Here is a 19,881-nt window from a genome sequence, read left to right on the forward strand (position 1 = left end):
CTAAAACTGTATGTAATTAACACAGTAGTGTTAGGCAAGAGGATTCCATATCTGTGTGGTCACAAGGACAATGTGCTAGCACACTTTCTGGAATGCAGGCTCCAACCTTAGTGCAACTTCCTTGCACAAGCAGGTTTAGGATATTGGCCTGTGTGTTTGATATTTATTCTTGGCTCTCTAATGGTTTTCCTTTATTTAAAAAAGGTTTACAGTAACTTGTTTATAAGTTAAGAAGCCTAGGTTTGCTTTTCAACTTCTTGGTAATCAAATCTAAGTGAATTGCAAGTCCAAGGGAGTGCAAACAAAATAGCCCCTTCAGCATATAGTATCTAAAATAATTCCATATGGCTTTCTTGGAATACCAGCTTGCCTCGTTATCACCTGTCAGTTTGAAACTTCTGGATTAAAACCCCAAGATGACACAGGTTCAGCTTTATTGCTTCAGATCTTTACAACCACATGGTACAGCAGAAAGAGGATACGGTGCTTTGTGTAAAGGACACTGAGTTCAAAATGAAAAGCATCTGACGAAAGCATTGAGACTTCATATTGCATCTACTGAAGTGGCTGGAATGAAAAGGCTTGTTAAAATCCAGTGGCCTTTACCCTGTGTGTGTCTAGATTGCAAGTGTAGCTGTTTCACAGGGCATAATAAATGGTTTTAATCTTGTGGGTTGCTTGGAATTATGCTTTTGTTTTGTTTTGTTTTTTTGCATGTCAACATTTTCCTTGTTATGGATCCAACTTGGGGGCCGGAAGTCCTCTTAGGTTTGCCTTTCAGAGCTATCAATATATGTTTAATGTTATGACCAGCACATATATTAAGAAAATATTGATCAAATTTTTAAAAGTTAATCTTTATAAAAAATCTTGAACAAAGACATGTAAGTACCCAACTCCAATGTGTAGCTTTAACTTATCTTAAAACTTCTCTAATTTAGTGTTTGCCAACAGAATGTTAACATTTTACACTAATGTGTTTTTATTTATTTATTTATTTATTTCACTTTTATACCGCCCAACACACGTGATTCTGGGCGGTTCACAATGATAAAACAGTTAAAACACACATAAAAACACATAAAAACAATTAAAAACTAAGAATCTAAAACTAACAATTTAAAAATCAATCACAGAATTAAAACCTATACATTAGGTATAATTATATAAAGGTATAGGTAAAGGTATATTAGGTAGTTATATAAAGATAAATACATTGTCTGAAAATTATATTCTGTACAGCAGCAGTAGTAATGAAGCTTTGGACTAAAGTAGCTGGGAGTTGTCTCAGAGGAGTGATATTTTTGCAAGCCAATCACTTGTGGAGAAAAGAAAAGAAAAGATACAAACTTTGGCCCAAATGAGCACTGCGAGGATTTGATAGCGTGTTCCATTGATCAGGATAGCTTACCTCTATGAATTGTTGTAAAGCTGCTAGTGATTTTCATGTTTCCTGATACACTATTTACAGCTGAAAATTCTCAAGACATCTAAAAGAGAGGGCTGCCCAACCCAGTGCAAAAAGCATAGAGTTAGGCTCCAAAGGAAGCATCTGCACGTGTTTGGTGGGTAGCCTGTAGTTATGCTGAATCCAAAATCAGTCAAAAATTATGAATCTCAAATATTTTTGGTTTTGCTTGTATTCTGGGAGGCAGAAACTAACCTTCCATATTGTTAGCCTAGAGATCTTCTCCTTCTACAGGACTAATCCATTGTATAGAGTCCAGGCTCTACCTCTCCCCAGTTGCTTCTTCCAAAGAGCAAGTAGGGCCATGTTCAATTCCTAATCTGCATACAACTGTGATTCAGCAGCCAGCCAGCCTCTTAACAATCTCATCTCTATTGTAGTTTTAGGGCTAGCTCAGCTATGTCACAGTACATATGAAGACTGAGCATACCATCAGCTTTCTCTTCACCTTTCACTGTTGCTATGCCTACAGACCACTGTTCCCTCTACGGCGTGTGTGCGTGCTCACAAGTTTTTGGATGTCCGCTCAGTTCATTTTAGATCCTGTTCAGGTTGAATCAGGAAGGCCCCGCTCTGAATGCAGGTGCACACACACTGCCTTGATATTACCGCCCAGAACAAATCTCATTCCTCACAGAGATGAAAAAAATTAGAGGGACCACTGTTACAGATGTAAGGGAGATCTTTTCAGGCAACCAAATGAGTGTAGTTCTCACAACCAAGGAGGCAACTATGAATTTCTAGCTTTATGTGCACCTTAGTATGTAATAGTTCCTTTGGACTCTGGAATATGGACAGCGTCCAGGCATTAGTCATGATTTCAGTGGTGCTGAGTCATGACTAAATTAATCTCAATGTAACTTGGTCATGATTAACTTAGTTTGGATGCTATCCTATATATTCGCGGCCACCTTACTGTGTGACAAATCTCATAACTTTGCCTCTATTGTTGCAACAAACTAGGGGACTCAGCTATCAACACATGTTTTGGCTTTTTGCAGCTCTAATGGACTAATGTTTCAAGGACGCTGATCTAATGTGTAGTGCTCAGCCAGATGGTCCTTTAAAAGCTATCTCAAAGCTTGGACAAAGTGAAAATTTAGTGTGCATTTCAGGTTAAGGCTTTGTGAACAACACATTTCTGTTTTCTCTCCTCTGCACAGGTTGATGATACTGGGTTTTCTTTGAACCATCCAAATCAGTATTTTGCAGAGAGTCAGCAGCTTCTCAATGGTGCCAAGGAAATCAAGAAAGAACAGAGGCAGTCTGAAAACTCTCAGCCAAAATACGGTAGTCAGAAAAATACAAATATATCAACTACTCCCGCTCCTTTAGACACAACAGAAGGAATGGAACTAGACGGACTGGAGGACTACTTTGCTGAAGATTAAAAAACATCCTTTCCCCTGAACAATGTGCCTGTTGTTGCCCCGCTCTGTATTTTGAAGCAGCTCACTTCAGAACAAGGAGCCATCATCAAGGCAAACATAGGCCTGCCACATCTTAGGTAGACCATTAAAAGGAAAAAAGGGAAACTCACTGTAATGCATCCAGCTCAATAACCTGTGCATCAGTTATGAAAAACCATCCTTTGGATGTGAAAACTGCGAAGTCGTTTGTAAGCTTGACTGATACTGCAGTTTAAGCGCCACATTTTTATTTCTACTCGCTGCTTTTATGCAACTCCCCCCCACCCCCGCTGCATTTTTCTCTTAATAAAGTTGATCTTGAAATGTAGAAGGGGGCAGATATTTCTTGTGGGTGTTGAGCGATGCTTGCTAGATACATTATGTGCAATTTCTTTTGAATTGCTCTTAGAAGTTTAGAGAAGCATTATTGCTGTGATTTCAAGTAGTGAAGGTTGCTGTATGAAAATGAAACAGGTTTTCAGATATTAAAATGCAGTTAGCACGTTTTGTAAGAACTACAACTAGAACATCAGGGATAGTTGTGAAGCAGCTTAACTTTAATTATGCTGGCTTTGACCAATCCACCTAATAAACCATGTGTTGGCAAATACTTTTGCAATTAATTTGTCTGGACTGGTCCGTCTGGCTGCCACTGAAGTATACCTTTTGGATCTTAGACTCCCATTGTCTCTCAACTTGGTGGGAAAATGATGTTTTTAATCTGTGTAATTTGATAGATCTTCAAAGTACATAAAAGGAAATAAAAGAGCTGAAGGCTGGCTCCACCTCAAATGTTCACTGTACGTTTTTGTGCATTCGTCTTATTCTGTGGTTTGATTTTCATGCCAGGCAGAAGCATAAGGCTACATTTATCTTATCAAGACTTTCTCATGGCCTTTGTAATCCTATGCTACTTGCTGCAGTTATCAGATGCGTGACACCTGCTTCTTGCTGCAGCAGGATTCTGCAGGCTGTTGTTACAAGGGGTAGGTCCATTCTTCAGGACCCTGCCAACTGAGCAAAGAGGCTCTTTTTTAAAGTGGTGATTCTCTTGTATTTAGCAGGGGGGAGCAACTTTATATAATTATTTTTCTGTGTAAACTGCTTTGACAACTTTTGTTGAAAAGCGATTTATAAATATTCGATGTTAACAAAATTAATTCCATACACAGATGAAAAAAATTAGAGAGAACCCTGCTCCACACTGCAGCATGGCAACACAGACTCTTCTAGTTCTGGTGAGGCTGGAACAACTTTGATTCATTATGCAGGCAAACTGCAAACTATTTTCATCCTGGGCCCCACAAAAATTAGAGAAGGTCCTGATAACAGAATTTTCAATGTGCTGATGTATAAAATTCAGGGGGAACATATTTTGATATTTTCAAATTCCAGTTAGATACTCCAGCACCTCTACCTCTGCAAGAAATTATGCTCCAGCTCACTTTGCAACAAAGATTTGGCCTGGTCCTAATATAAGCTTTAGTTGGCATTACAGTTCAAATACTGTATTTACCTGAACCTAAGACAAGGTTTACTCCCAGTTCTTTCCTGTTAAATATTTATAAATCGCTTTTCAATAAAAATTGTCAAAGCAGTTTACACAGAAAAATAATTATATAAAGTTGCTCCCCCCTGCTAAATACAAGAGAATCACCACTTTAAAAAAGAACCTCTTTCCTGTTAAATATGGTGGGGGTGAGGTGGTGTGGGGGTGTCATCAGACTCAGTTTCATCTTTCTTTGGGGTAAATGCAAATTATACCTGTATAAACCTCTATCTTTTAAGCATCATCTTGCATTCAGAGTCAACTTTTAGTCGGGTAAATATGGTATGATTCTCTTTGCACACTCAAGCCCCAATAACAATAGGGCATATAAGATTGGAAGAACTAGGGCCGGGCTGCTCAACTTTGGCTCTCCTGCAGATGTTGGCCTACAACTCCCATAACCCCTGGCTATTGGCCACTGAGGCTGGGGGTTATGGGAGGAGTTGTCCAAAAACAGCTGGAGGGCCTAAGTTGAGCAGGCCTGAAGTTTATTAATTAAATTTACAATTAACCTGCAATGAGGAACGTACCATATAGAGTGCGAGTACCAGCCATGTGGGTCAGTCACATAAGGAGGACTGCCCACTGCAGGGCGAAGCTCCAGGTCCAGACATCTTCACTACCATGAGGTTTTATCCCCGCTGAGAGGAGGCCAGCCAGCTCCCCTACTCTTAGGCCGCAAAACACTGAGTGGTAGGCCCAGCCAGTCTCCAAGTAGGGGCAGATCCCAGCCCAAAGACCGCAAAATCCGCACGGATTGTTCCTCAGCTTCCCACTCACCTTAATCGGTCCTCTAGTCAAATACCAATATGAGACAACCTACTTCAACCCGCACTCACCTGCAAAGTGGCCAAACATCCTAAACAATGAAACCCTACCGGGACAATCAGTAAGAAGTAGGCAAAAAAAAAGAGGCCACCCCTAAGCCAATTGGGTGTGATCCAAAAAATTCCAACTTGGCCCCCCAGAGGCGACCAGATAACCCTCATTGAAATGGGGTTGGCAGGCAGGTGCCTCAACCCAGAGCAACTGAGCCTGAGAGAAGGAAGCCGGCCACTTATGCAGCTGCTCCTCCACTTCCCTGCTTCCACTGGCCGACCAGCACTTCCTGGGGGAACAAAATGGAGACCCCTGTGCCCGTCGAAGGGGCCGGGCATACAACTCCACCCCCTGCTCTACTGCAAAGCAGCGGGGAGTGGTCTTCCTCACAGGCAGGAAAGTCCTACCACCCTGATTTACCTGTAATTATTGCAAGGAGATGAAAATGGCAGACCCACCTTAACTGTAGGATTATGTGTTTGTTCCTTGTGCCTAGTTTCCTTGTCACTTTGTTTTGCTTTTCACTCTCCCCCTTTGAACTGTACACATTTTTGAAAGATGCTTCTGTGAAGTTCTTACTGACTGTACTATTTGAGAATTATTTGAAGCCAACCAAGAAACTTAACTATTCATTTAGATGGCAATCTGCCAACCATTACAGATAAGTAGCTCTCACTTTAAAGCCATTGCAATTTACCTGCAAATGACTATGGGTAGGATTAGCACCTGAGCTGGCTGAGAAGTGAATTGTTTTCACAAGTATTCAGATTGTTATATTATCTATGCTTTTTCACTGCAAAATGAACTTTGTGTGTGTGTTAAATTTTGCAGCTACCAAATTGTTCAATAAAAATTGCTGATTTAATTTTCAAAGTGAGGATTAGGTGACTTAGAGTTCTAATTTGGTTACTCTTTGGATTGTTTGCAGATATCAGGGGATCTTACACATAATACCTAGATATTACATTAAGAGAATGTGATGGCAACTCTTGCATTCTCTTTTGGACACGATTCTTATGTTCATTTTTAGGAATATAGGAAGCTGCCTATGTCAGACCATTGGTCCACCTGGCTCAATATTGTCTACACAGGCTGGCAGCAGCTTCTCCAAGGTTGCAGGCAGGACTCTCTCAGCCCTGTCCTGGAGATGCCAGGGAGAGAACTTGGAACCTTGTGCATGTGAGCCTGCAGGTGCTCTTCCCAGAGCGGTCCCATCTCCTAAGGGGAATATCTTGCTCACACATTAGTCTCCCATTCAAATGCAAACCAGGGTGGACCCTGCTTAGCAAAAGGGACAATTCATTCTTGCTACCACAAGATCAGCTCCCCTCCCATTTTTGCATGGTGAACAGAATGTAATAAATCTCAGACCTCACCCATAAAGATAGTGACCCCTTATGGTGATATCTGAGATGTATTACATTCAGTTATGTGGGGCAGAGCATTTTCTATAATCAAAAATGTTCTGCTTCTATATTTTTCTGTGGAAAAAGTTTCCATTTCTAAAAAATGCATTGTTGCAGAAAATTATAATTTAATGTATATACCGGTAGTACTAGTCAAACTGGACAGTTTCAAAGTTGTAGTTCATTTCTTCACGTGAATATCATTTCACGTGACATTTCTTCAGCGCGCGCATGCACACACACACACACACACACACACACGAGAAACAATACTGAAATCTCACTTTGTATTTATAAAGGAGAGTAAATGAGCAACCAGGAGCATAACAGATTTATGACACTGGAAATGTGTGAAGAGTGGAATCTACACCACATTTTGGATAACTTCAGCTCTCCATTGATGGCCAGGACATAGTTATTCTCACATGGCACCACAGGATAAGGACCATCACAGTTCTCTGGAGAATGGCAGCTTTATGTGAAGCAATATATTGTGATGGAGGCTTTTGGTAGCATGGCAGTGATGAAGAATATGGCTGCACTAGAATGATGCTCAAGTCAATTCACTTAATGCAGTGTTCATGTTTGTGATCAATTTATTACAATGTTTCTATCCTGCTTTAGCTCAAAGAGCCTTGTTGCATTAATGCAGCAATGTTGCCTCCTGTGCTAAAATTGATCTGGTCACCCATTGTCTTATTAGTTCTTGGGGTCATGCCCAAGTGCTAATTAGATTGACTAGATGAACTAAGCTTTTATCACTTGATAACTACATCCTCCATTTGTCTAGTACAACACTCACATGATCAGCTATCTTTCCTTAACCAAGACAATTTTCCAGAAAATTTTCCTTTGAAGGTGGTGTTGTGAAGAGGCCTGCATACCTTCTGCTTTGTAACTTTAAGATGGAATCATGTATTAAAACATGCTTGTGTTCATTATTAGGGAGTATATATAAAATTGTGCCTGGGAAAGGACTGTGGCTCAGTGGAAGAACATCTGCCTTGCATGGCAATAGTGCCAGGTACAATCCTTAACATCTCCAGGTAGGACTGGGAAATACCCATCTGAAACCCTGGAAAGCTGTTGCCAGTCCGTGCAGACAGTAGTACTAGGCAAGAAAGACCAAGGGTCTGACTCGATATAAAGCAGCTTCCTAGGTGTGAACTTAATTTAGTTACCTGCATCCTGACATATGCTGAATTGGGTGCTGTATTTTGCTCCCCACATTATCCCTCCCCCCCACTAAATTATTTTACAGAACTATTTTCATGTACTATAAAACTCACTTTGCATATTCAGTTCAGTGCCACATTAAATTGCCCATCTTCTAGTGTTAGGAACCTAGGAATCTGTCTTATACGGAGTAAGCCCCTTGTCATTCTAACTTCTCATTTTCAGTCCCTGCTTTCTCCTGTGTTGAATCAAAAACCCAGACTTCTCCAGACACTTCAAGGAATTCTAATTTTTAAGAAAACGTGATGGCGCCTGACCATCTCTTCCAGTAGCTTTTGACTGTGTCCTAAATGGATAGGATTTTACTGTGGATGGATTTTACCATGGATTTTACTGTGTCCTCAATGAATACTGTGTCCTCTGAGGGAGGGCGGGATGTCTCCTTGACTTAAGGAGGCAATTATTAGACCTCTTCTAAAGAAGCCTGCATTAGATCCCTTGGAGTTGAGCAATTATAGGCCTGTTTCCAACCTCCCATGGCTGGGCAAGATAATTGAGAGGGTGGTGGCCTCTCAGCTCCAGGCGATCTTGGAGGAAATTGATTATCTAGACCCATTTCAAACTGGTTTTCGGGTGGGCTATGAGGTGGAGACTCCCTTGGTCGGCCTGATAGATGATCTCCAATAGGGAATGGACAGAGGAAGTGTGACTCTGTTGGTCCTTTTGGATCTCTCGATGGCTTTTGATACTATCTACCATAGTATCCTTCTGGAACATCTGAGAGTGTTGGGGGTGGGAGGCACTGTTCTACAGTGGTTCCGCTCCTACCTCTCGGATAGATTCCAGATGGTGTCGGTTGGAGACTGTTGCTCTTCAAAATCTGAGCTTAAGTATGGTGTCCCTCAAGGCTCTGTATGTTCTCCAATGCTTTTTAACATCTACATGAAACCCCTGGGAGAGATCATCAGGGGATTTGGAGCTGGTTGTTGCCAGTACGCTGATGACACCCAGATCTACTTCTCCATGTCAACTTCTTCAGGAGTTGGCATATCCTCCCTAAATGCCTGCCTGGAAGCATTAATGGGCTGGATGAGGGAGAATAAACTGACGCTGAATCCAGATAAGACGGAGATATTTATTGTGTGGGGTCAGAACTCTAGAGATGATTTTGATCTACCTGTTCTAGATGGGGTCACACTTCCGCAAAAGGAACAGGTTCACAGTCTAGGAGTACTTCTGGATTCACACCTCTTCCTGGTTTATCAGGTTGAGGCGATGGCCAGGGATGCTGTCTATCTGCTCCCGGCTGATACGCCAGCTGCACCCGTTTCTTGAGATCAATGACCTCAAAACAGTGGTACATCTGTTGGTAAACTCCAGACTTGATTTCTGTAATGCACTCTACGTGGGGCTGCCTTTGTACGTAGTCCAGAAACTTCAGTTGGTTCAGAATGCGGCAGCCAGGTTGGTCTCTGGGTCATCTTGGAGAGATCACATTACTCCTTTACTGATGGAGTTACACTGGCTGCCAATAGGTTTCCAGGCAAAATACAAAGTGCTAGTTATAACTTATAAAGCCCTAAACAGCTTAGGCCCTGGGAACCTAAGAGAGCGTCTTCTTCACTACAAGCCGCACTGCCCATTGAGGTCATCTGAGGAGGTCCGTCTCCAGTTACCGCCAACTCATTTGGTGGCTACACAGAGAGAGGCCTTCTCAGTCACTGCCCTGAGATTGTAGAATGCGCTCCCTGCTGGGATATGATCCTCCCCATCTCTGGCAATTTTCAAAACACACCCCAAAACCCATCTTTTTGCCCAAGCTTTCTCAGCTTCTTAAATAATAATAATAATAATAATCCCCTGGTGAGGCACTACCTTGGCGTGGTTGTGGGGCTTGCGTGCTCTGAGGAAGGTGAGAGCTATGCCAGAGGTCCAACCATACTGGACAGGTCTCACCAGAGGAGCCAGACAAAGAGTGCCTCTCCCATCAACAATATGGTGAGACGTAACTTTAATAAATCTATACCGGATCGGTTGTCGCCCGGATCAACAAGGACCGCACCAGGTGCTGGAGGCCCTGGACATCTGGTGGCAAGTGGGCAACAGGACTCAGGATCTTCAGTTGAGCAACCAGGGCTGAAGACAGCAAAGTTACTGGAAGAAATGTCGCTTAACTGAAAAAAATATACGAAAAATGCCAACAAGGAAATAATGATCTGCTATTAAATGTCTAGTCCAACTAGAAGAGGTTATTTAAAAAGAATGTACCAAATGTGGAAAGAGAAGCATCCAGATACAGAAATAACAGAACAAAGGCTAGCAGACCAGAGAAGATTCATAATCAGAAATAAAGTATTCACAGGAGTTGAGCTGGAAGAACTGCAAAGAGCAACACAGGCTCAAAATATGGAAGAAGAATTACCACCAACTGAAGAAGTTGCTCAGGCGCAGGTGGAGGAGGTGTTGGAAATAGAGGATGCCATTGTTGCTGGACTGTTTCAAAATCAAAACCAGGCAACCTCCCCTTTGCCTTCACCTCAAAAACCCAAATGCCGTTTAACAGAAAAGCAACAAGAACTAAAGCAAAAAATAACTGAGCACATGAACCAAACAACCACCAGGGTTTGACTTCCAGCTCTAAAAACAGTTGCCAAAAAACAACTTGCTCAGGTATTAAAAGATGTCAATGCTGCACTTGCAGAAATAACAACCAATAATTTGCAAGAAACAAACCAACTAATGTACAGTGCAGCAACAATAACAACACAAGAGCTCGGATATAAGATCAGTGGACCTGTAAAAAAAGAAAGTAGTACATCACCTAAATGGAATATTAGATTAGAAAATAAAATCTCCAGTCTTAGATCAGATGCTAGTAAATTGAAAGATATGAAAGACAAGAAGCTGAAGAATGAAAACACCAAACAGTATCTGATCCAAAAATACCACCTAGATTCAAGGAAAATTAGAGAAGTCCTGGAAATCATAAAGCAGCAAATAACAGCATTGTCAAAGAAGATTAGCATATATGAAGCCAGAACTACATAACACAGGCAGAATCTCCAATTCCAGTCGAATCAGAGACGTTTCTACCAAAGCATAGAAGGAGAAACTCCAAGAAACCTAGAAACACCAAATAAAGAAGAAACAGTGCAATTCTGGGGGAAATTATGGGACAATCCAATAGATTACAATAAAAAAGCAGGCTGGATGAAAGAGGTCAAAAATGTAACCAACAAATGCAAGATCTAATAATAATACCAGAATTAATAAGTGAAAGAGCAAAGAAAATTAAAAATTGGACTGCTCCAGGCGACGATGAACTGCATGGCTTTTGGCTTAAACACCTAACAAGCCTTCATAAACAACTATCAAAACAGTTCAATCACATTTTGCAAGGTGGTGATATTGAACAACGGCTAACAACTGGGAAAACTCATCTCATCATGAAAGACCCAGCAAAAGGTGCAGTTCCAAGTAATTATAGACCAATAACCTGCCTGCCAACCATGTTTAAATTATTAACTGGAATAATAGCAGATGAAGTGATGCAACACTTATTAACTAACAAACAGCTTCCAGTTGAACAAAAAGGAAATTGCCTGAACACCAGAGGCACAAAAGATCAGCTGCTGATTGACAAAATGATTTTAGAAAATTGCAAGAGAAGAAGAACAAATCTAAGTGTTGCATGGATTGACTACAAGAAATCCTTCAATTCATTGCCTCACACATGGATACTAAAATGTTTAGAAACAACTGGTGTCAGCAAAAACATTCAGATATTTATAAAAAAAGCAATGAGCATGTGGAGTACACAGTTAACAATCAATGGCGAGACACTTGGACAGGTTAGCATTAGAAGAGTCATTTTCCAAGGGGACTCACTATCCCCTCTGTTGTTTGTAATCGCCATGACCCCACTTTCACAAATACTAAACAAAACAGGCCTCGGATACCAAACATCTAAAACATCAAGTCAAATCAACCATCCGCTGTACATGGACGATCTGAAGTTTTACGGAAAGTCCCAGTCAGAAATCGAATCACTGCTAAACACTGTCCGTATATTCAGTAGCGATATAGCAATGGAGTTTGGGCTAGACAAGTGTGCTGCATTAATAATGAACAGAGGGAAAATAAGAAAAACAGAAGGAATAGAACTGCCCAATGGAAGCAAGATCAAGAACCTGGAGGAGAAAGAACATTACAAATACTTGGGCATTCTCCAGGCTGATAACATTGCACACACCGAAGTTAAAAAAAAAAAAGAGGAAGTGAATACATCAGGAGAGTTAGAAAAATCCTCAAGTCCAAACTCAATGGCGGGAACACCATACAAGCCATAAACACCTGGGCTATACCTGTTATCAGATACACTGCAGGAATAATAGACTGGACCCAGGCAGAGCTAGAGACGCTAGATCGAAAGACCAGGAAAATCATGACCATCAATCATGCTCTGCACCCCCGCAGTGATGTCGATAGGCTATACCTCACTCGCAGCTTAGGTGGAAGAGGAATGCTGCAAGTCCATCAAACAGTAGAGGAGGAGAAAAGAGGCCTTGAAGAATATATAAAGGACAGTGAAGAAGATGCACTTCAAATGGTCAATAATGAGAAACTATTCAACAGCAATGAAACAAAACAGGCCTACAAGAAATAACAAGTCAAGAACCGAGCAGACAAATGGAAAAACAAGCCCCTGCATGGTCAATATTTGCACAATATAAGTGGAAAATCAGACATCACCAAGACCTGGCAATGGCTTAAGAATGGCAACTTGAAGAAAGAAACAGAGGGTTTAATACTGGCTGCGCAAGAACAGGCACTAAGAACAAATGCAATACGAGCAAAAGTCAAAAAATTCACCACAAACAGCAAGTGCCGCCTTTGTAAAGAAGAATATGAAACAGTGGACGACCTAATCAGCTGTTGTAAAAAGATTGCACAGACTGACTACAAACAAGGGCATGACAAGGTAGCAGGGATGATACACTGGAACATCTGCAAAAAATACAAGCTACCTGTAGCCAAAAATTGGGGACCATAAAATTGAAAAAGTTGTAGAAAATGAAGATGCAAAAATATTATGGGACTTCCGACTACAAACAGACAAACATCTGCCACACAATACACCAGATATAACTGTAGTCGAGAAGAAAGAAAAACAAGTCAAAATAATCGACATAGCAATACCAGGGAATAGAATAGCAGAATACAGTAGAAGAAAAAGAAACAGAAAAAATCACAAAATACAAAGATCTACAAATTGAAATGGAAAGGCTGTGGCAGAAGAAGACCAAAATAATCCCAGTGGTAATTGGCGCCCTGGGTGCAGTTCCAAAAGACCTTGAAGAGCACCTCAACACCATAGGCGCCACAGAAATCACCATCAGCCAATTACAAAAAGCAGCTTTACTGGTAACAGCCTATATTCTGCGACTATATCTATAACAACAGCAAAAACATTGACAATAAAATTCTGGCATCCCAGGTCCTTGGGAAGGACTCGATGTCTGGATAAAACAAACCAGTCAATAACACCTGTCTGACTGTGTAAAATAATAATAAAAATAAATAAATAAAATGGGTTTTATTCTCTGGTTTATTTTTAAATTATTTTAAAGATTTTCATATATGTTTTAAACTGGTTTTATGCTATTGTTAAGTGCGCAGAGATGAAATTTGGGGTTGTGTACAAATTTGATAGATAGATAAATAAAAATATGTGAAAACAGCATGGTGGTAAGTATTGTCACATTTTCAGCTTTTGCTGTTGACAGGTTACCTTAGAAGAATCTTTTGTTTCCCTTGCTCTAATTCAGCCGAGGCATGGGGGTGGGGTGGGGGGGGAGAGAGAGAGAATTACTGTGTGCTGCAAATGGAAATGCCATTACCCTGTGTCTGGGCTCTTAAGATTTCATGCCTGTGCCGCTGTTGTTGGAAGGAGAGACACACTAGAAGAGCAATGCTTTGGAAAACAGAAGAGTCTGAGATCAATTGTTCCCAAGAGAAAGTGTGTTTGACACTTCTTACCTACACCAAAATGCTGAGCTGTTGATTAGTAACTTCGGGCTGCTGTGAGGCAACTTGAACATTGAGCGATACCGTGTTACAGAAACAAGGCTGTATTTTCCTTGAAGGCAAAGCATCCTCTGGATTCATTTCTGCCAATCATGACACAAGATTGAGCTACACAAAAACAGGGGTGAGAGTGCTACTGTTCTATTTTTACAGATTTCCCCCTCAACGTGCCCCATGGTTCCAGGCCAAGTACTTGATACATTGTTGGGGCTTATCCCCTGTCGTATCACAGAGCCTTAGGCTAGTAAAGTATATAACTAAGAACAGTAAAAAAAAGGTAATGAATTTTAAACACTACTGTTATCCTTCCCAAGCTGAACCTGATTCCCAAACAGTTGACCAAACAGAAAACACTGAGGCTGTTCTTATGCACAGCCAAGACGGACAGCTTGGCTGCCTCAAAGAACTGCTAGGAGCTGTGTGGCTCCCGGCAGTGCCTCAGCAGCCAATCCGCTTAAGGAGCCCGCTGGTTAGCTGAGGTTAAGGGCGGGAGCGTACCCTTAACCCGGCCTAACTGTTTGGGTCAGCACCAGCTGCTCCTCCCAGCCAGCACTGGCACAGGAGCAGGCTCCTGGTTGCCACCAGCTGCTCCCAGCGTGCCAGTGTGGGCATGTCAGCACAGGCTTCTGCTTGCCGCTGGGGGGATCCTCACAATGCAATGCGCACTTGCATGGTGCATTATGGGATTTCCGGGGGCTACGATATCGTGCCCCAGCCTCCCAACCTCTGCGCTGCCTGGAGCAGCCATGGAATGTCTGGATGTTTGATCGGCATTTTCAGAAACTCTTCTGGATCACCTGTGGGGAAAATAAGCTGTTGCAGCCTTCCCTGGCACCTGCCCTCGAGCCCACTCACAGGATCGTGAGAAAGGGCTCACACAATGCGAGGGTAAGGAAGCCATGAAGGAGCTACACAAAATCTTTCTTGACAAGCTCCAAAAGTTTACATGTATTGCATGATCCTGGTTATTCTTAAGACACTGTAGTCATAATAAGAGTCTGTATTTCTCCCCAGCAATGTGCTAGGTACTGTTCACATGGTACTGTAATTTGTCTCCTGCTGCTGGCAACTGGGAAAAGAGACACCTTTGAAAAGTGTTGGCTCGCTTCCATTTGGCAGGGTGGTAGCAACTGTTGCTGTTTATCCCAGCATAGCATCCTTTCCAGTGACTTACTGGTGACTCCATTACTTGTTTTTTCTTTCAGTTGTGAGTGCCTTTGGGACAGGGAACTATCTTCTCCTTCCTTTTGCATTATAAACTTCTTTGACAATTGTTTTTTAATTGAAAAGTGGTATATAAATATTGTAAATAAATTACATGTACATACAACTGGGTATTGTGTAATGAGAATAGGAACCCAGCTTGAGAACTCATTCCCTAAACCCAACATGCTCCTTCTAAACCCAACTTGCTCCTTCTATTCCACTAAGCTAACTGGAAATAGCTTAGTGGCAGCCATGGCTACGAACCACGCTGATCATTCTCCACAAATGATGGGTACTTGGTGCTTCTGCTTTCTGTGCTTTGAGGTGGCACCCAAAGGCTGGAAGCACATAATGGGTGGTTGTTCCATGAGCAGAAGAACATCTATTTGTGCATGAGGGAAGGGGTAACTTTTGCTAATCTTTCCTTCTGCACCTCTTTGTAACCTCCCCTACTCAAGAGGGTTGCGGGGGGCCTCTAGGAGAAGATGACATGGGGGATTGGTGACAATCACCCCCTCATGCAAACATTCCATTTACTGAATGACTAAGCCCTACATTGGGCCGGTTCAGATTATACCTGTATAGGAGTCCTAACCATATGTGAAGAGGATGGGAACACGTCAAGAACACACCTGCCTTAAGTTACTGAAGGACATCCTGACACATGGGCAGGGCATCCTTCAGTTTCATGAGAGGGTTCAGGGGTATATGTAGAGAGGCAATTCAGATGAAAGCCCCTCTCACACGATTGAAGGACACCCCAACAATGCATCGGGATGTCCTTCAGTGTTGTCAGGGTGGGCACACATTCGACAGGTTTGCACCCTTTTCACACGTGATGAGGACTCTTATTCTGGCATCATCTGAACCAATCCACTATGGGTTCTCTCCTAACACTGCATTTGTTCTTGCAAACACACTTCAGGGGATATGAATTTTAGTGTTAAGCTAGGTCAATACAAAATTATCTTCTAATAACATTAAATCTTTTTCCTTCACCACCCTATTATTCTCTTAGAATAGGGATGAATACTGTGCTTCCCCACAAGTCAACTTGGCGGGGAGGGGAGTAGTAAATACAGTAATGCTCCCATTTCTTCTTCTTTAGAAGTATATGCAAAATGGATACCATTCAGAGGTTAACTGTGAATTTAAATCTCAACACGGTCAGTGAAATGTAGGGATGTGCACATGCAAGATGAGATTCTGATCCAATGTGATCTGAAAAGATCAGCCTAGTTAAAATGTAGGTGTACCTAATGTTCTCTAAATTACACCTCGTAAATGCTATGATTTTGCGGATGGAATGATATGGGAGTTGGACCAATCTTTCCCTAAACCATTTGCTGTGGTAAAATGGAGTCAATCATTAATGTTGGTTAGACAGGAGTGCTTTTTAATGGATTTCATGCTTTTCTTTTGAGTTCAACATAGATCCCTCTGGTGGAAAGGATCTGAACAGAGTGTAATGGGTTTACACTACATTTATCATTACCCATTCTCTAGGAAACTACAGGCACTTTGATGAATAGGGGTAAGAACTGACCAATTTTGCCATAGCTTTTGAAACGTATGTAGTTGTTTTCTCTGCTAAAACACTATTTTGTAACTTCTGATTGCAATAATTTCCAGTGTTGGCCTGATTTGATTTATAAACAGCTGTTGTGCCATTGAAGGGCTTCTTGTACCATTTTATGGCCACTATCATGTGGTGCCAAACCAAGAACAAGGGAGCACAAAGTCAGGAGTGCAGGAAATTTACCTGAAAAAATCAACCCAGCGAACCCCTGCTACCTAGGTAAAGAGGCATCTCTCATCGTGGTGGCAGCTCTTATAGTTAGCAGGGGGGGAAGCAGCTGTCCCTGTTCATCTCCAGTACAGCATCCTTCCAGTGGCTGTTGCTGGTGTCTTGTCTTCTTAGAGGGTGAGTTTTTTGAGGACAAAGGATTATCTTCCCTTTTCTAGAAATTGCTATGAGAACTTTGTTGAAATGTGGTATATAATATTTGCATTGATAATTGTTTTGCTGAGTGCAGGGAGCTGAAAAGCCAGCCAGATGGCAACACTCTCTAAAAGTCTCTGGCAGCTGGAGAAATGGGTGGAGAGCCAGCATTGGCCGAACCACATTTGTACCATGGAAAGCAGAAACCAGGAAACAGTGCCTCTCATTTTCTAGTTTGGAGTTGTGTACGATACTTATCAGTTGCTTCAGAATCAGTACAATAGCAGAGCAGTTTTTCTCCTTTGTCTTGATTCAAAAAATATGTTCTCTTGAATAGTGACTTTAGTTGCATTTTCTTGCAATTATGCGATGCTCATTTTGTGTATTTTTCAATACACCGGACAACAATGTCAGGCAAGTGTCACCTAAAATGCAAACTCTTATGGTCCTATTTGGATATAGCATGAAACCTTGAGTTGACGAAGCTGTGGTTAATCGGTGAAGCCAGGAGTCATGCCACCGACGACTGACTAAGTGTGGTTTGGCAACCTCTGGCTTCAGGGCAGAGGGACCCCTCCCTCTTCCTAGTCCACCCAGGCTTCATCCCAGCAAGCTCCGTCCTGCTTGTGTCACCAGACTGTGGGCAAGGCGTCAGCATGCGAGTGAAGCTGCAACCATTGGCCACAATGGTAGAGGGGACATGCTCATTGAGAGCGTTCCTTTTTCGCATTGTTTGCCTGCCCTAGGCAGAACAAAGACATTTTAAACCTTTCCTCACACTGCTTGCACCACTGTCTTCTGCAGTGGGGGAGGAAGGGTCTTGTGGCTCCCCCCAATTCTATCCCCTGGGAAGTGAGGATTGGGCCCTTATCTTGCCACTTTTACTGGTTAAAGATAGACTGCACAAGCATTTGCTTTACTTTTGTTCCTATGTGCGTAGGATGAGTTCGTTACCAGCAATGGCCATTTGTGACACACACCCACACCACCCTATTGCGTTGTCATCACAGATATGACAGGATATGCATCGTCATCACCCTCCCATGTCTTGAAGGATTTTTATTATGTTCCTCCCCCTGGACCCCTGCCCCTATCCCGTGTAGCATTGCTTATGTATGGATGGATAGGATGAAACTGCTAGGAAGAGGGTGAGATTTCTTAGGATTTGCCACTTTGGTTTTCGGTGATTTTGTTCTGGGTGTTTTTTTTTGTAGCAGTTGGTACAAGAAGGGGGCCCAGCCCCTTCCCCTGAGTGCAAGCATGCTTGGTCTTGGCCAAACCACATGAGAAGAACTGTCCATGTAGAGCAGGATTAAATAACATAAGAGATTCTTCTTATGTGACAAAGATGTATTGCTCTGGAATGTACCATTCTCTCATGAGAGTGCCTGGCCATAGAGACATGCATGTGGGACAGAGGGCTTTTACCACCCAGCCTGGTTGACAGTTCCACCAAAGCCCTGGGAGGGATCCCCCAGCAACATCCCTCCTGGTCCTGGCAACTGCTGAGAATCAAAAATATAAGTGCCACTTAAAAGAGTCTGGTCTCCCCGCAACATGTCTCCATGCTCAGTTTTGCTGCTCATGGTTACCTGGCTAGCTGGAGACCATTCTAATCCACAGGTGTCCTGTCTCAGAGTGCCCTGTGGTGGCTTCTTTGCATTTGCCCCAGTGTGAGGCCCAGCCGGTCCTAAGTAGCCTGGAACATAGGATCCATCCCCAGTCTCTCCTTGTCTGCCCACCCAACCCAAAACCGCTTGCACAACCAAAGTGGCCCAGACTACTTTGAAGTCTGGAAGTGTTGGGTGGAAGGGGGAAAGTACAGAGCATGAGTTCTATTGTTAACCAGCAGTGCTGGGAGCCGAAAAACAGCAGGAGGCCCTAGAGTTGGAAGGTTTACCTCACGAGAGTGCAGTAAAATGGAGAGCTGAAAAGCATTGGTGTTTCTGTTTTCTCCGGAGGGCTGGCCCTCTCATGAGAAGGCTAAGTCCCATGGCATGAGGACAGGAGTGTGGTGGGTCTTTCTCAATGATTTGCCAGGGTCTGCTAGCCTAGTGGCACGCTTGGTTACATTGAACCATACCCCAGGATCCTTTACCTGCCTTAATATACATATCCTCTCCTAGGAAGTCAATAAGGTCTGATCCCAGAGTACCAGAAGACTAGCCCTGGTCCTTCCCTGGTCCGGCAACTGGTGTCTTCTCCTGAGAATCTCAGGCATGTCCTTCAGTCTGGTTCTCCCACCCCTGCACCTTTGTGTACATTCACACCAAAGAAACAACTCCACTGATAATATCTTGGACTCCAGGGAATGGGGTTAGGTCAGGCATTAGGTCAATGAAAGAGCTCCTTGCATGTGTGTATTTTCTCCTTTAATTTAAAGTGTACTTCCTGTAATGCTGTTCTATCCCTTTAAATGCAGGAACTCCAGGGATGCCGCTTCCCTGTTGCCAAGTAGTGGCAGGAATTTGAAGAGGGATGTAGCATTCTAATAACAATTAAGATGACTCTGCTGGTCTGTAAACAGACTTGCATTCCCCGCCACCTCCTGAAGTCAAACTTGCTTCTGTAGGCTTTTTGTCAGCTTGAATGGGGGAAATTCTGGCATAAAGAACAGACAGAACTCTGGCTGGTTGTTGACCAACACACAACCCTCCAATTCACAGCACAGTTTTTAATTTTATTATTATTATTTTTAAAAAGTCCTTAACCTTATTTTTTTGGTAAGGTTAACACACTTATTTATTGTGTTAATAAAGGGAGCAGGATTTCAGATCTGAGAGGTAGCCAGCAAGAAACGTGATCACCTTAGAACTGAT

General features: G+C 42.4%; 1 protein-coding gene across 2 annotated transcripts in view; it reads left to right on the forward strand.

The window, feature by feature from the left end:
* Positions 1-3,680, forward strand: part of PRIM2 (DNA primase subunit 2) — a 138,704-nt gene extending 135,024 nt beyond the window's left edge. For both annotated transcript variants that reach the window (XM_053286498.1, XM_053286499.1), the window contains one exon: positions 2,632-3,680. In XM_053286498.1, coding sequence (XP_053142473.1) covers positions 2,632-2,859 — 228 coding nt within the window. In that variant the 3' untranslated portion in view covers positions 2,860-3,680. The remainder of the gene's footprint in view (positions 1-2,631) is intronic.
* Positions 3,681-19,881: the final 16,201 nt, after the last annotated feature.

This window comes from Hemicordylus capensis, chromosome 1 (assembly GCF_027244095.1).
Source record: "Hemicordylus capensis ecotype Gifberg chromosome 1, rHemCap1.1.pri, whole genome shotgun sequence".
NCBI classification, from domain to species: Eukaryota; Metazoa; Chordata; class Lepidosauria; order Squamata; family Cordylidae; genus Hemicordylus; species Hemicordylus capensis.